Here is an 18217-nt window from a genome sequence, read left to right as displayed (position 1 = left end):
AACACTCCTCCATCCAATGGCTCCACCTCCCAAAGTAAACACATAGCCTGATGTAGACTTACTGTTGTCCCTATCTGATTGGAAATCTGAATCCGTGTAACCCACAGGGAGCAAATCGTCTGCTTGGTAAACTAGCATATAATCTCTGGTCCTTCTCAGGTACTTTAATATATGCTTTACCGCAGTCTAATGTCCTTGTCCAGGGTTACTTTGATATCTACTAACCATGCCCACGACAAAACAGATATCAGGTCTCGTATATAGCATTGCATGCATTAGGCTTCCTACAGCCGAAACATAAGGAACTGCTTTCATGTCCTCTATCTCCTTTGATGTCTTCAGAGACATCTCTTTAGATAGAGCTACTCCATGCCTAAAAGGTAAGAAACCTTTCTTGGAATCTTGCATGCTAAAACGAGCAAGAATTGTATCTATATATGAAGCTTGGGACAGACACAATTAACATTCTTTTCTTACGATCCCTTATGACTTTGATCCCAAGAATGTGTGCACAATCTCCTAAGTCCTTCATATCAAATTGTTTAGACAACCATACCCTTACGTCTGATAATACCTTGACATTGTTGGCAATTAACAAAATATCATCTACGTATAGTACAAGAAATACCACCACGTTTCCGTTACACTTCTTGTATACACAAGACTATCCGGACACTGAATAAATCCATATGACTGGATTACTTCATTGAACCGGATGTTCCAAGACCTTGAAGCTTGCTTCAGTCCATAAATGGATCGATTGAGCTTGCACACTAGATGCTCTTTGCCTTTTTCAATGAACCCTTCTGGTTGCTTCATATGAATGTTCTCTTCAAGACTTCCATTAAGGAAAGCTGTCTTGACATCCATTTGCCAAATCTCATAATCCATATGAGCAGCAATGGATAAGAGTATCCGGATAGACTTAAGCATGACTACCGGTGAAAAGGTCTCCTCATAATCGATTCCCTCTTTCTGAGTGTACCCTTTCGTAACAAGCCTAGCTTTGAAGGTTTCTACCTTCCCGTCTGTCCCTCTTTTCCTTTTGTAGATCCACTTGCATCCAACGGCTTTTACACCATTAGGTGGTTCTATGAGCTCCCAGACCTTATTAGAGTACATAGACTCTATTTCAGAATTCATTGCCTTTTGCCAAGATGCTGCATCTATATCTTGGAGTGCTACGTCATATGTTCGGGGATCAGGTTCATGTTTACCCGGGATCAAGTCCGAAGACTCTCCCAAAAACATGAATTTATCAGGCTGCCTAACAACCCTCCCACTATGATGATGCACAGTCTGTGGTTGTGTATCATGTGTGACACGTATTGCAGTCTCTTGTGGTACTTCATCTTGTACTGTTGGTACTAAGGTAGACGTGTCCTCTCTAAGTTCTTCTAAAACAACTTTGCTACTGGGCTTGTGATCCATTATATAGTCTTCTTCTAAAAACTGGGCATTGGTGCTAACAATGACCTTCTGGTCTTTAGGACTATAAAATAAACCACCTTTCGTTCCTCTGGGATACCCCACAAACACGCGAACTTCTGTACGAGATTCTAACTTATCAGCATTTGGTTTCAGCACATGTGCTGGACTACCCCAAATCCGAATATGTGTTAGACTGGGCTTTCGCCCATTCCTCAATTCTGTGGGAGTAGAAGAAACTGATTTAGAAGGTACTAAGTTCAGAATGTACACTGCCGTTTCCAGAGCGTATCCCCAAAATGAATTTGGTAATTCTGAATAACTCATCATCGATCTAACCATTTCCATAAGAGTCCTATTCCTTCATTCTGCCACACCATTCTGTTGGGGTGTACCAGGTGCGGACAGTTGGGATTGAATCTCGGCCTCTGATAAGTAATTCCTAAACTCTCCTAAGAGGTATTCGCCACCACGATCAGACCGTAGTGTCTTGATACTTTTACCTAGTCGTTTCTCCACATCAGCCTTGTACTCTTTGAACTTATCAAAGCACTCGGACTTGCCGTGCATTAGGTAAATGTATCCGTATCTTGAATAATCGTCTATAAAAGAGACAAAATATTCAAAACCACCTCTTGCCTTGACAGACATAGGACCATACAAATCAGAATGAACCAATTCTAACACTTCTTTGGCTCTATACCCCTTGGCCTTAAAAGGCCTCTTGGTCATTTTACCTTCCAAGCAAGATTCACAAGTTGGAAAATTTTCCAACTCTAATGAACCCAAAAGTCCATCATCTATAAGCCTCTGAATCCTACTTAAGTTAATATGACCAAGCCTTAGATGCCAAAGATATGCTTGGTTCATTTCCGAAGGTTTTTTTCTCTTATTTGAGTTAGAAGATGAGTTATAAATTTCCATGTTTTGCTTTGTGGGAGAAATTGGATTTAAAGTATACAAATTGCCAACTAATGCACCAGAACAGATAATCACTTTATTTCTCTTAATAACTACATCGTTACTAAAGGAAACTGAATATCCATCTAAAAATAGTTTAGAAACTGAAATTAAATTCTTTCTAAAACTGGGTACATAAAGACAATTTCTTAAAATCAAATTTTTATTTCTATTAAAAGATAAGTAGACGTCTCCCACTGCAACAGCCGCCACCTTAGTAGCATTGCCCATGTAGACAGTAATCTCTCCTTCAGTTAGTCGTCGGGTTTCCTGGAACCCCTGCAAGGAATTGCAGACGTGACCAGTGGCTCCGGGATCTACACACCAGGTGCTGGTAGATAACACCGCTAAACATGTTTCAACAACTAGAGCATGAGATATACCTTTGTTGTTCTGATTCCTACGAGGACAGTCCGCCTTCCAGATGAAGCACTTGCCCTTCGGCTTCTTCATTCCAGCTTTAGGTCCTGTACTCTGAGATTTATTCACTTTCTTTGCTGAACCAACTTATTTCTTCTTTTTCTTTCTTTCGGCTTAGAAGCAGAACCATTTTCAGCATAGTGAATATAAGAGTTGTGACGAAACAATCCTTCTGCTGCCTGAAGTTTTGTCAGTAGTTCCGCCAATGAATATACCCTTTTGTTCATATTGTAATTCAGGCGGAATTGCTCAAAACTTCTAGGTAGTGTTTGGAGGATCATATCGATCTGAGTTTCCCCATCAATTTCTCCTCCAAGGATCTGTATTTCATTCAGATAAGTCATCATCTTTAGGATATGATCCCTCACAGGAGTACCCTCTTGCATGGTGGCGGTCATTATCTTTCTCATGGCTTCTTGTCTAGAAGCCCGATCCTGATGACCAAAGAGTTCCTTGAGATTGTTCATAATATCATAAGCTGTTGGTAAATCTTGATGCTGATGTTGCAATACATTTGACATTGAAGCCAAAATGTAACACCGCGCCATCTCATCTGCCTTTACCCATTTCTTATGATATTCAATCTCCTCTTGGGTAGATTCACCAGTGGGTGTATCAGGACAAGGCTCAGTCAGTACAAACTTATAGCTTTCAGCAGTAAGAACAATGTCCAGGTTCCTTTTCCAATCTATGTAGTTAGGACCAGTAAGTCTATTCTGTTGTAGTATGATGGACAGTGGATTGAAAGTCATCCTAAGAATCACAAATAACTTTTGGTCAGAACTCTAAATTTAGAATAATATTGATTCCTCAAACAATAATATTTTAAATTAACTAACACCTCAAAACACCGTGAATTTTGTATGCCACGATAGTGTGGACGTATACAAATTCAACATTTGTAAAAGGAGGATTTTAACCCATTAATTTTATTATCTTGTCAACCTAACTTTTTGACAAATAAAATTAATAGTTGGTATCCTTTGGTCACACAAATAAAAGCAGTGACTCCGATGGGGAGGATACTATTAGTTGTGCCTAAGTGTATACCATTACTTGACACTAAGTCTATTAATAAGATTGTGCCCCTTCCGATGGGAAAGATCACACGCTCTTAATTAACTTCCTATAGTCATCCCAAATGGAAGTTTTTTCTAGTGATCCACAAACAAGCTCATCCGATATGGAGGAAGGCACTCAGAGCCAACGCGCAAGCTTGTTTGCATCACTTACAAACCAGTAATGGAGACCGTGGAATTTATTTAAAATCCCTCTCCCACTTAGTTATTTATAAATGAAGAATTTTAACTATGCTAGCCTACTAAACATGTATACTAACATGCACACACAACACAATATAAAAGCAATAAATAGAAAATCTAATTTTCAACTATTATGGCTTTTATCTATGGTTGTCCTCCGCGTGTTGTCATCCCAAGCTGCTGCCATATTTGGCCACCGCCACCGGGTCTAGCTGTCGCATCCATCTTGCTCCTTGTTCCGCTGCGCCTCTGGTCCTCAAAAGGTTCCACGCCTTGCAAGATTCGATCCGCGACACAAATAGAATTTTACATTTTTCGATCCTATATTCCACGAAGGAATGTACATGTAACTAGATCAAAAATAAAATCCTAATAAAACTAAATACAGCTCCTGCTGTATTTTATAATACAATCATGCACACACATATAAATGCCCTTGACATGTCCAAGGGTCCAATCACACACATAATAACTAAAAGCCATAATAGTTGGATCCTGCATCCACAAAGTTAGCACATCCTACTATTAACCTGCCTAAATTATGTATGACATGTGCATAATTAAACTAATACCAAATACACAGAGGCAAAACCCTAGCTCTGATACCAATTGTTGGTTGCTACTCGGAAAACCTAATGGTTCAACTGTACAAAAATTTTGTACAAAGGTCTGAACCTTTTCCTAACTACCATGTGTTCTTTTAAATTAAACTTGGATCACCTGCGGAACTTAACACGTTTGATCCAAAGTTTAATCTATTTGTTCTTTTAGGTTTAGACTCGGATCTCCTGCGGAACTTAACACGTTCGATCCAAATCACCTAGGTTATTAATTTCATTAAATATTAGTTTCCAAAATTGGCTCCCAGTACTGACGTGGCGAGGCACATGACCTTCTTGGATATGAGAACGCACAGAACGTCTCTGGATCGATCGACCAATCGATCCAGAGACCCCAATCGATCAGTGGATCGATTGGGGTGGTGCATTTTTACGCGATAAAGGCTGGATCGATTGGTCGATCGATCTAGGCATTTTCCGCAGAGCATAGAGGCGCTCTGATCCAAAGCCTCCCCGATCGATTGGGAGCAATCCAATCGATCGGGATCCGACCGTTGGCGCAGATAAAGGCTGCAGGCGTGCGATTCCTTCGGTAGAACTCTAGGCCACTTCTCCCGATCTTCACCAGCGATCACATAGCTTCTCCACAGGGTTCTCACCGCCAGTTCTTGAAGCTCTTGGAGGTTTTTACAAGTCAAGAGGCGGATCTACGGCAAGAGGAAGAAAGCTAGGGTTAGGGTTTTCTATACTCATTGTAAGCTTTTGCTTGTATTTGTGTATCCTTTCCCTTTCTTCTTGTAGTGTGAACTTGTAGGGCTTCTCCGCCTTCGGTAGTTACCGAAAAGGAGTGTTTATTAGTGGTGGTGTGTGTGAGTGTGTGGATCCTTGGACTAGTCACCTCCTTTGGAGGTGGATACCAAGTAAATCTACTTGTTAGCGTTGTGTGTGTTGTTTCTTGTATATATCCGCTGCACATCTTTGAAGAAACAAGCAACGCCGACCACGAGCACGCGACGAGCTATTCACCCCCCTCTAGCTACATTTCAGTCCCAACACCATCTCCACATCCTCCTCGAGATCCATCTCTGGATCCTCCTCAAAATCTTCAGGATCCATTTCTGAATCCTCCTCAAATTCTGCGGGATTTGGATCCTCCTCAAAATCTTGAAGATCCATTTTCGGATCCTCCTCAGATTCTTCGAGGTCCATTTTTTCGGGATCTTGATCCTCTTTAGATTCTTCAGGACCCTATTTCAAATGAAGTAACTGTCTGTATATCTTTGAATATGAGATGTGCCCTTCAGAATCATCCTAAAGTTGGAATGCTATCTGCCTAAGATGTTTTGACAATGAATAAACTAGAGCCCATCTTCTTTCTTTGTCCTGGATTGGATACCCTTCTTTCACTAGATTCCAGAACAACCAATCAAGCCGACTAATAAGCCTATCGACTCCGTGATCCGGGTAATATTCCAGCTTCTTGATCTCCTCCCATAACTCATGTTGTCGTTCATAGCGACCATTCATCGTGTATATTGTTCTGGAATTGAAAATCATGATGTCAGTACAAAACTGACAGACCAGTAACAAAAATCGATCATCTTCAATTCCCACATATAGAACAAATATATACAGAATACACAAGTAATTAAGAAAAACAAATTTCTTTATTTTGGGGAGTTTCATGTGATTGACACATTGGATCGGTCGATCAGGAATCCGGATCTTAAGCATAGTCTATTGTCCTCATTAGAACTAATTTAATTGGATAGGGATTTCTGACCTATGTTCTGTTATTGTTTAAGCCCATTTGAATCAATCTCAGACTTATTGATCAAACTTATGTCCGTTTGATTCGTCCAATTGCTTATTGGATTAAGTATGACCCATTAGAATAAATCTAATCTTTTTGATCAAATCTGACACAACAGAACTAATCTGGTCATATTTGATCAGCCCAACATTTGTAATCAAAATCACCCCAATTAATTCAATAATAAACCGATCTGGTTAAACCAACAAATAATTTGAACCAGATCTAGGTGTCATTGAATCAAACTGGGTTGCTTAAATCAACTAATAATTTAAACCAAACCTGGCTTTGATTGGACAAGTTGATTTGGTTCAATTTTCAGTAAATTGAATAATAAATTAATTAAATATTTATTTATTAATTAATAACACATATTTATATGTATTTAATTAATTAATAAAATTATTTAATTAAATTTTAAACCACTGTTCATGCATGTTGCAAAAACAAAGCACGAACAAATTTTTTTCACTATGCTTCGTGAAAAATACTATTTATTACGTTTTTGAATCGATTGAAATTCATTTCAATCGATTCAATTGAATCGATTCATTAATCGATTCAATTGAATCGAATCAAATCGATTCATTAATCGATTAAAAACCAATGTTTTTCAAAAATAGCATGAAAATGTTTAGTTTTTTATGTGTTTTTCTTTGATTTTGTAAAATAAAAAAATTTCTCAATTGACGGATGAACAGTAGGCACTGTACATCTTTTTCTCGAAAAAAAAAAAAACCGCAAGCTTTCTCGCGATAAACACGAAGCGTCCCATAGCCAACTTCCACTGATACTTTAACGCGATCGCCGGCGCTCCTCTACCGTCATATGTCCGGGAGGAAATCGCGACTTCTACAGCATTGACCATTATTGCGAAATCGCAATATCACCATTTCACAGTTAATTTCATGCTTTCAGAACCATAATTTTGACTTTGATATCATTGTTGATCCAGATAGCATGAAATAAAACCAGAAACTAAACTGTAAATGACTTACATTGCTCTCAAAGAAATTGTAGAAGATGTCGTCGAAGACGCTGTTGCTTCTGTCGTCGAGAAGATCACCGCTTGGAACCTCCTTGAACTTTTTCACGAACCAAATCCCGGAGCCTAGGACGTTCTCTTTCGCTCGCACACTGATCACCTCACACCTTTGCTTTCCTCCTTATCACCTTCCCTTTTTTCTCCTCCTCACCTCTTATCTTGGACGCGTTTTATAAGATGAAAGAAGAAGACGAAGGGGAAAGGACGCCCCTTCGTCTCCTTGACGTTTACACAAAGGGGAGATGAAGGGGAAGCAACGCCCCTTCGTCTCCTCTCAACGTCCAACAGAGTTAATCATGTTAACTTGCTCCTTAAGGTGGTCAATTTCCTTAAGTAGTAAGTTATTTTATTTTTTGATTATTGTTAATTTTTTAAATAGACATTTAACTACTTTAAGTAAATTTGACTTGGAATAAAAAGTTACCATATCGAGACCTTTGAAAATGGATACGGATCTGTGGCTTCTCTCGGACTCGGCATCGGTCTCAGATTCGTACTCTTCCTCAGACTTGAAATCTTTGTTTCTTGCCATAAGGGAAAGATGACTCGAGTGCTTCGATTCTTCTGCAACGGATTCCTTGAAGGATGACTTGTCCCATGTCGATTTGAGGGCCTTCTTTCTTCTTGTTGATTTTGGATTTTCCTCCTTCCAGTTAGGGCATTCATTTTTGAGGCGCCCCTTCTTGTTGCATCGATAACAAATCGTTTCTAATTTTTTTTGTATCTGGTTGACTGGTATCTTTTTGGTGCTCCTTTTGACTTTCTTCCTTGTTAGTAGTTTTCGAACCATGTTGACCAGTTCCTCTTCATTGGTTGAGTCTGAGTCAGACTCACTTTCTGGTTCCTTTTTGGCTCTGGTCTTGATTTCTTTGCTTGATCCTGCATACAAAGTAATACCTTTCTCGGCTTGACTCAAGTTAGATTGTTCATGTAATTCTAATTAACAAAAAAGTTCATCTACCTTAAGAATGGAAAGATCCCTTGAAACTTTGTATGCATCTACTATTGATGCCCACAAGGAGTTTCTCGGGAAGGAGTTTAGTGCGTACTTTATCACGATTCTCCAGGTTGTGTCCGATTAGATGTAGGCCGTTGAGAATGTCTTTTAGTCAAGTGTGTAGTTGCGTGGCCGTCTCTCTGGGAAATATTTTAATAATAAATAAATTATTTAATAACAAATCTCTTTTGTTTACCTTAGATTCATCGGTTCCTTTGTGTAGCTTTACCAGATGGTCCCAGAGTTCTTTTGCATTTTCGTAGGGCCCGACTCGATTTAGTTCTTCCATCATTAGGTCACATTGAATGGTGTTGATTGCTTTGTAGTTTAGTTGCACCTTCTTGATCATTGGAGGAGTCCAGTCTTCTGGTTCTACCGACTTTCCATCTACCATCGGGAGAGTGTATCCTTTGAGTATGGTGAACCAGAGCTCTATGTCGGATTTGAGATAACACTCCATTCTATTTTTCTAGTAGCTGAAGTTCTCTCCTTTGAACAATGGAGGACGGACTATGTTGTACCCTTCTTGGTAGGAGTTTGACATCTTTGCTATCAAAGAAAAATGAGAAGATTTCCAAGACTCTCGTCTTGGGATTAGTAGCGCGGGATAAAGAATTTAAAAAAAGGAAATCTTTTTAAGAAGAAAAGAAAAAGTTTTTTTAAAAAAAATTTCTTAAAAAATAATTAGGTATTTTTAGAGCTACCAGGCTCTAATACCAATTAAAGGATCGAAGAATGCGATAAAAAGGGAGGGGGGGGGGTGAATATTGCTAGTAAAAAAAAATTATTTCTTTTCGTATCGTAAAACAAATCAAAGTAGTGAAAAATAGTATAATAAAACAGACGACCCAGATGGTAACTTGGTTCGGAGCCTACGTCGACTCCAACACCAAGATCTGGGATCCTTGACTGCACTGTTGGGTAATTCACTATGATTCTTATTTCCGAAATCTTTGGAAAGAAGTGATGTGTACATATATAAGTAGAAGATAGTAACAAACTACTATATTCTTTCAAGTTAAGTACAATGCAAGCTTAAAATATATTGACAAAAATAGATGATGAAGCTCGATCGACACTTGAGTGAAGTAGCAGCTTGCTTGAAGATGAAGCGCAGAGTTGTAGCACAAGTAGCTTTGCACAAAGATGAACTGAAGAAGAATTGATCTCCTGCCTCAGACCTCGGGCTCCTTTTTATAAGAATTGTCACTGTTCGATCGATCGATCCTCGGGTTTGGTCGACTGAACCCACTCTCTTCCTTCTTCGCTGAGATCCAATCTTCAAACATTAATGATGTTCAATGGTTCGGTTGACTGATCACCATGTTCGGTCGATGAAACATTGGACCTTCCCTGTTAGTCGAAATTTGCACTTAATGCTCTGTTAATAAGAGATCTTTCGATCGACCGATCCTCTGATTCGGTCGACCGATCAGCCAGGCTTCCATCTTTGTTTCTGATCGATTTGATCTATGCCACCTCAACCTACCTTCCAAACGTTGGTCCTACAGACCTATTTGGACTTTGCCGCTTAACATCGAATCGGCCCACCAGGACTTTCCCTCGATCTTCGGTCCTCCAAACCTATCGAGCTTCCCTGCCAAGTGTCGAGTTCTCTCGACCCACTTAGTTTTCCCACCTGGCTTCCATGATCTGCTAAGTCTTTCTTGTCTAGTCACGACTAGGGTTTTCCCGGTTGAGTAAATAGCCTGCACACTCAGTCAACTTGTTAGATTACAACAAAACTTAACTTGAACCTTTGACAAGGTCAAAACTCAGGTTCGATTCTGGTGCACTCTGTACCAATAGTTTCTACAGTGCCCCCGAGTCTATATGTGTCCAGAGTGTAGACCAAGAAATTTTAAATATCTCTATAATAGTATGATATTGTCCACTTTGGATTTAAGCCCTCATGGATTTATTTTTGGGCTCTACTCAAAAGACCTTATACCAATGGAGATATCTTCATCTTATAAACACATTATTTTTTCCATGAATTTTCAATGTGGGACTTTGATTGTATTCCCAACAATCATCCTCTCAAATACATGACCACCATTATTCTCATGGTTCAGACCTCCCCTTAAGCATCGGGTCATTCTTGATCTGCTTAGGGTTTCCCTCGAGTATCGGGTCACTCCATGGACATGGACTTATAGCCAGAAGACGTAGTTTAAGTAAGCTCTGACAATCGAAACTCAAGAGGAAAAAAAGAGAAAAGTTTATTTTATGAAGTGTAGATCATCTCTAGGCTACTTCTCCAACTCCAACCACGGACCAAAACTCCTCTTGCTCCTTGGAATGGTTCTCCAAGGGTTCCTTGTCACGAGAGAACTATTCTTCCCTTATCCATGAGCCTTGGAGGATCTTTTTATAGCCTCCTCCCTTTAGAATAAGATGGAACTTCCAAAAAAAATTCCAATTTGAGAATTCTGCGGTAGGATAACACGACAGTGTATAAAACAAATGGCTAGATTGTGTCTTTTTCTGTGACTTTGATATGGGACACATCCATGCCTGTCAGGCACGACCAAGCCACAAGTCTCTCTAAGTTGTGTCACAGGGTTGTGCGTTGACCTAGAAAGCCCATGGTCTAGGTTGTGCCTTTTTATCCCAAGGAACACGCCCATATCTTCCGACACAACCAGAGTGTGTTCCTTGCTTTTTGTCTTCGTTCAAAGATGTTTTTAACTTCATTTTATCTTTGATTCTTTGTCCTATTCAATGAAAAAGTACAAGAGCATATCTCTGAAGAAGAAAACAACAGAACAATACTAAAAGTGACTAAATCATGCAATGTATGCTCCTAAAATACCATAAGATGAGTGTAAAATATTAATAAAAATTTTATATAAAATACACTTATCATTAGTCGATTGTTATGGAGTAGTAATCTATTGATGAACTACTAAATAACAAGTTAGGGATTTGAGAGGATTTAAGCGAGTTTACGATATACCAGCCACTGATGAGTATGATCAATAAGTCGATTATTGTAGTAAAGATAAAATTTTAAAATTGATTGTGATACTCGATTGATGTAGTAAAAGTTGACTAATGGTGAATAGCAGTCGATTGTTGTGGTCAATGTTGAGTTGGAAAGAGTCATTTTGCAGGTGGAACATTCGAATTCAAGAAGAACATTCGACTATTAGATGGCTTTCAACCCCGACCTGAACCCTATAAAAGAAATTTTTCATGGAGGATTTTGGCGCCGATTCTTGAGGATTTTGGAGGAGAGTATTGCTGCATTTTCAGACCTTCAATAAGAAATTCAAAACAACTACATAGCGGACAAAGTAAAGCTCTCTTATGTAAATTATGTATTTATATTATATTTCATTTGCGCATTTATATTTGTATTTGGCTTGTATTGCTTATAAAAAATCAGTGTTGTAAGAAGTTTCTTCACCTCTGAAAGGTATCCAAGAAGAAGAAAAGATAATGATGATACTGTTAGGATGTTAGGACATGGAAGAGTAGGAACCAAAGATTCTGAATCACATAAAAATCAAGGTGTTGTGCTTGTTCTATTTTGTTTTTTATTTGTACTTCCGCTTTATATTAATCTCTCGTAGACAAGAACAAGTGAATAATGAACATGATCAAAATCGAGAATTGCTATTTACCCCCATCTAGTGACACACGAGCCCCTACAATTATGTCCCCTCGGGGCGGTGCGATGGTTAATGCATGGGGTGTTGCCACATGAGGTCTTGGGGTCGAAACTCGGCGTGATCGAGCATAACCTTCCCCATGTCTTGGCCATTTGCACTAACGGCTAGTAGCCACCCGTGATTTATCTCCTCCGTGTTGGCCTAGGGACGGGTTGACGGGGGTGCTGGGGGCGAACGAATCGCCTTTTCTTTTTGCCACACGAGCCCCTACAATTATAATCCTTAAAAGTATATCTTAGCATTATTTAGAAATTAATTACTAATTGGCATAGAAAAAATCTAGCCAAGAACCAAAAACAAAAATCTTTAAGTTGTATAAAGTATATCTAATATATAATTCACTAATTTATTTCGTATACAAATATCTCTTTAACATTGGATGAGCATGTTTTTCTTATTATATATAAAAGACTATATAAAGCATCTGCAATATCATATGCGGAGATGAAGTGACTATGGCAGAGGAATTATTAGCTTGGGAAGCACGAGGAGAGGCGATCTCCTTGTTGCGCTCATCCCAGAAATCTCCATCATGTCCAAATCTTCGATCTTCATGCCTTGAGGAAGCTGCCAGTCGAAGTGGAAGAGGAGGTGAGCCAGTGCAACTTCCGCGGACGACAAGCCAAATGTCATGCCGGGGCAGATCCTTCGCCCTGCACCAAATGGCATGAACTCGAAGTTGAAGCCCTTGAAGTCCACCGAGATGCCCTCGAATCTCTCAGGCTTGAAGCTCTCTGCATCGGAGCCCCAATACTTCTCATCTCTGCTCAACGCAAATGCATTAATGAGCAATCGAGCCCCGGCAGGCACTCGATATCCTATGACCTCGCACGTCTCTCTGCATTCTCTCGGGAACAATAGAGGGCCAGGAGGGTGGAGCCGTAGCGTCTCCTTGATCACCAAATTTAGATAACTGAATTTGGGGATGTCACTCTCTTCGAGCTTGGTCTTCCCTTGCATAGCCTCCCTCATCTCCTTTTGGACTTTCTCCATTGCCTTTGGATTCTTGATCAACTCTGACATAACCCAATCAATAACCGATGATGATGTTTCCGTCCCTCCCAAGAATATTTCCTAAAGATGATAGGCTATTAGCAATCAAAAGATATATAATAAGCATTCTTTCACCTATTATATTTTACATGTAATATAATCCATTAATTACCATGACAATGGCCTTGACGCTGGTATATGTGATTGGAAATTCTTGATTTCCTTCATCTTTAAGTTTGAGAAGTACATCGATGATTAGATCCTCCTCTGCTTGCTCGTCTAGTGCAGCTTGACGCTGCGCGATGATTTCGTCGAAGACTTTGTCGAGCTTTCCGCGAACTCCCTCTAACTTTGACTTCAATCCCGTGAGAGTGTCCAGGAATTTGAGCGAGGGATACATATCAGCCACCGTGAAGCTGGAGAAGTGGCTTATTGCCTCCTTCACCAGGTGCAAGAAATCCGCCTGCTGTTTGCACTTGTCGCCAAACGCGACTCGGATCACATTCGCATTGATCATGGACATCGTCATCTCGCTTAGATTAATGACAGGTGTTCGAGAAAACGCTTTGTTGGCGATCTCCGCCGTGAGCTTACGGACGACATCCTCGCGGATGGAGGCGAAGGACTTGACGCGCCGGGAGTTGAGCAGCTCCATGGCATAAATCTTCCTCATCTGCTTCCAGTAGCCACCGTAGGGGGCCATGGCGACTCCCTTCCCATCGTAGAGCAATATTCTGGAGAAGGTCAAATCTCTGGGTCTGTCAGCAAATTTGAGATCATGGCGCTTGATGATCTCCTCCACAGCCTCCACGGACGAGGCGACGACTTGGTCGACCTGTCCGAGTCGGAGACAGATGAGGGGTCCGTGAGTTCGGGCGAGTTGGCGGAGGATACGGTGAGAGTGGCCGCCGACGAGCTGGTGGATGTTTCCAATGAGAGGAAGCCTGGGCGGGCTGGGTGGGAGAGGAGCTAATAGTACTTGTTGCTTATGCACTCTGCTCCTTGATGATCTCTTTATCAGTAAAGTTATGAAGAAGCCGAGAAAGAGAGTTATGAAGAAGAAAGGGGAGAAGAGGGAAATAGCTTCCATGGCCGTGCCAGTGCAGTAGAGAAGCACTTAAATGATCGGATTGATCGAGCTCTATTCCTTGCATGTATTTATAGAAGATCTAAAGCTCACTTAGTCATCACGGTATATTTAAGCTCATGTAAAATTTGAAATGCAAATTTCTATCACTAGTCAACAGTAGCTCGTGCCCCTCCAAGTCAACTAAGTATTTCTTTGACCGAAGAACCAGTAATCTGAATATATATATATATATATATATATATATATATATATATATATATATATATATATTTGTTTGATTGTGTTGCCGTATTGAAAAAAATTCTCAATATGGGGCATTATCAATCCTTGATGATCTCTTTATCAGTAAAGTTATGAAGAAGCCGAGAAAGAGAGAGTGATGAAGAAGAAAGGGGAGAAGAGGGAAATAGCTCCCATGGCCTTGCCAGTGCAGTAGCAAAGCACTTAAATGATCGGATTGATTGAGCTCTATTTCTTGCATGTACTCATAGAGTTTTAAAAGCATGGATATCAGTTTTTCTAAATATAAAATTTAATTTAAATTTTTTAAAAAACTTTTACATCCCTTCTCTAAATTTAAAATTTATAAATAATACTTCTTTACAGATTTATAGGAATGATATAACGCATCTTATTCATCATACTCCGTGACATCTAAAACAAATTTTGATTTTCCCTCTTATAAAGTCATTCAATTTAATATTACACGCAACTATAAAAAAAATATAAAATCTTGTTGATATATCTAAACATCATTTGACAAGTATTAGATGTACTCATGCATGTAAATTTCAATCTTCCTAGTCAAATTTTTTTCTCATCAATCAAACTCAATCAGTTTTCACACAATTTGACTTGGAATGTCATGAGTATTAACTTTTGAAAGAAATATACAATTGAAAGCCCTAACAGAAGTGAAGGCCGTAGTCATCGAGGTTAAAGAGAAATAGTCGAGATCTTCCAGATAACAGGTGGGATCCATAAAATTTTATTTATAAATAGTTCATCTTTTAAATCGTACTTTACGATCCAAAACATCCGACAAAAAATATAATTGTAATATATTAACTTAATTTTGAACATAAATGAGGTCAATTAAATACTAATTTAATTTAAAATATCAACTATAGATGTTTTAAATTAAATTACTATTTAATTGATCTTATTTATGATTTTAATTAAGTTGAGATTTTGTAATTACCTTCTCCTTAACCTCGACGACTACGACCTTAATTAATTGCATGTATACTTCTTTAAAAAGTCAACACTCATGGCCGTCCAAGTCAAATTGTGTGAAAACTGATTGAGTTTGATCGATGAGAAAAAAGTTTGTGCGTAGGAAAAGTTTAAATACATGACTACAATGCATTATTTATATACTTTTGTTATAATTTCTTTATAGTTGCGTGTAATATTAAATTGAATGGTTTTATTAGAGGGATGACTAGATAAAGACTTTCGAGGAGTTGCGTGCAAAATATATATATATATATATATATATATATATATATATATATATATATATATATATATATATATATATATATATATATATATATGGATGTTCATTTATTTGCTGGAAGCCTTCAACGACCTTAATGATGAGAAGATTAATCAATGGGGGTTGAAGGAGAATAAAATGACAGGTAGGGCTTGATCGACGGGAGACATGTCCGAGCGGACAATCCTTTCAACTCGGGAGAATATCATGGACAGACGCTCAAGTCATATTATCAAGACGCTGAGGGAGACCGGATAGTTTATCCGAACGGAGGAAGGCAGATTACTACAGACTGCACGGAAGAGCAACTGAAGTTGACGGAGTGGAGGACTTTCGACCGAACCGCTATCTGCTTAGCCAAGCAACGAGACCTGACCGTGGAAAAAGCGGAGTCTTGGCCGAGCGGCTGGTCTGCTCGGCCAAACAGCAGGATGATGGTCCTTGTGATATCCTTTCACAGGACATAGTGGAGGGCATGACCCCAAACATGTTGGAGAACGTGGCCATGAACGTGTTGGAGAACATGACCACGAACATATTGGAGAATGTGCTCACGCCTCGAGGAGTGTATACGTTACCCACCAAGGCTCTATATATAGGGGGTCCATCTTCTGCGAAGGGACGCGTAATTTATTTTGGAAGCATAATTTTACTACTGTTCCACTTCTTCTCTGCATTTTAATGACAAACTTGAGCGTCGGTGGGCTAACGCTAGGGACCCCTCCTCCCTGGCTCGGCACTAACATCATTTGTTTCGCAGAGAGGAGCAGATTCTACATCCGGTCAATGAAGTCGCCACATCCCAGCTTTCCACTCGCCTGCTTTGGGACAGAATCATTTTGGCGCCGTCTATGGGAACGTAGCCTGCATTCGAAACAAGGAGATGGAAGACGCTGGACGACACCACACGTTGACGCTGACGCAAGAAGAGCTCGACGCGTTGATACAAGCCTAAGCAATGAAGATAGTGGAGCAGCAACAACAAGCGTTTTCTGAGCGCCAAGCACCAAAGCTTGCGACATTAGTTGCAGGCCGGTCGGCCGAACGAGTAGAGCAAGCAGACCAAAAAGCTGCTCGGGAGCAAACCAAAAAGTCGATTGGCACCTATGGGGAAGCCCCTTATGCGCCGATCTCATTCCATTAAGCACTATTCCGGACTCCATCATAAGAGAGGGGCTGGGCAGAGAGAGATCGAGGATCCTATTCAGATGAGGCGCCCGTTCGGAACGCATGAAAAAGAAAAGCGCCAAAGGAGGACGATTCGCCCAAGCGGATCAATCAATAGTTCTCGCAAGGGATTCTGGACGACCCTCTGGTGAAGCATTACATCCCGCTGACGATCGGAGAATATAATGGAGTATCTGACCCGGATGACCATTTGGCCAGTTTGATAATGCGGCCACACTTCACCAGTACATGGATGGAGTGAAGTGTCAAGTCTTTTTCACCACGCTATCTGGAGCGACGTAACGTTGGTTCAAGCGGTTGCCGAGCGGCTCGATCTACAACTTCAAGGACTTCAGAGCGGCCTTCCTACATCACTTCGCTAGCAGTCGCCATCACCAGAAGACGAGCACCAACTTGTTCACCCTTAAGCAAGGGCCCAGAGAAGCGCTGAGGTCCTACATCCAATGCTCCAATCAAGTGGCGATGGACATCCCGACGGTCTTCTAGGATGTGTTGGTGAAAGCCTTAACCCAAGGACTCACGGAAGGAGAGTTCTTCAGGTCACTCATTCGGAGGCCGCCACGGGACTTCGAACATCTTTAGAAGAAGGCCATGGAGTATATCAACGTGGAAGAAGCCCAAGAGGCGCGACAAAGGGAAACACCCGCCGAACTCGTAACTGCATATGAACGGAGACTGCCGAGCAGCCATCAACTCCCAAAGCCAAAGACACATGCCGTGCAGCATGTCGTGGCTGGTCGCCCAAGGGTCGTAAAAGGCAAGGTATGGACACTGCTCTTCTGCTCCTTCTACTAATCGTCGACACACAACACAAGGGACTGCTACGATTTGACGCCCGTAGCTAGTAGACCTTCCCCACGTGGATACCATCGTCGATCAACTTCTCTTGATCAACGACACAAACATCGATCTATGGGGCGAAGGGAGGAGGAAAGGAGGACGGCTGAGCCACATCATCGTCAACTCCCGCGAAAGAATAACACAAGCCCTGCTAGAGCATCGACCGAGCGGATTAGACTGTCGGAACGGGAGGAGGAGAACCAGAGCAATGCCACTCGAGGAGAAAGAGGAATGATCGTTGGTGGGCTAACCGGCAGTGATTCTAACTGAGTAAGGAAGTCGCATGTTCGGCGACTCGAGATCCATGTTGTTGGCTGCAGCAAGGAGAAGGGCGAAGGACCCGAGATCAGCTTTGGCCCAAAAGATTTGGAAGTAGTGGAAATTCCTCATGACGATGCACTGATCATCCGAGCGGTAATCGCCAATTATACAATTCATCAAAC

General features: G+C 40.6%; 1 protein-coding gene across 1 annotated transcript; it reads right to left on the bottom strand.

Moving 5' to 3' along the window:
* Nucleotides 1–12375: 12375 nt before the first annotated feature.
* On the bottom strand, nucleotides 12376–14309 carry LOC122046848 (alpha-humulene 10-hydroxylase-like). The gene is made up of 2 exons (XM_042607752.1): nucleotides 13328–14309; nucleotides 12376–13236 (listed from the first exon to the last, which is right to left on the bottom strand). The coding sequence occupies exons 1-2, from the start codon at nucleotides 14243–14245 to the stop codon at nucleotides 12616–12618; spliced, it is 1539 nt and encodes a 512-aa protein (XP_042463686.1). The 5' UTR covers nucleotides 14246–14309; the 3' UTR covers nucleotides 12376–12615.
* Between the last annotated feature and the right edge of the window lie 3908 nt (nucleotides 14310–18217).

Source organism: Zingiber officinale, chromosome 2B (assembly GCF_018446385.1).
Source record: "Zingiber officinale cultivar Zhangliang chromosome 2B, Zo_v1.1, whole genome shotgun sequence".
Classification (NCBI taxonomy): domain Eukaryota; kingdom Viridiplantae; phylum Streptophyta; class Magnoliopsida; order Zingiberales; family Zingiberaceae; genus Zingiber; species Zingiber officinale.
Note: the sequence above shows the minus strand (reverse complement) of the source record. Positions and strands in the feature narration are given on the sequence as shown.

Coding starts and splice junctions, on each gene's coding strand:
- LOC122046848 (XM_042607752.1), bottom strand. CDS start 14,245: ATGGAAGCTATTTCCCTCTTCTCCCCTTTCTTCTTCATAACTCTCTTT. Junction 13,237..13,327: donor GCGTCAAGGCCATTGTCATG/GTAATTAATGGA, acceptor TATCATCTTTAG/GAAATATTCTTGGGAGGGAC.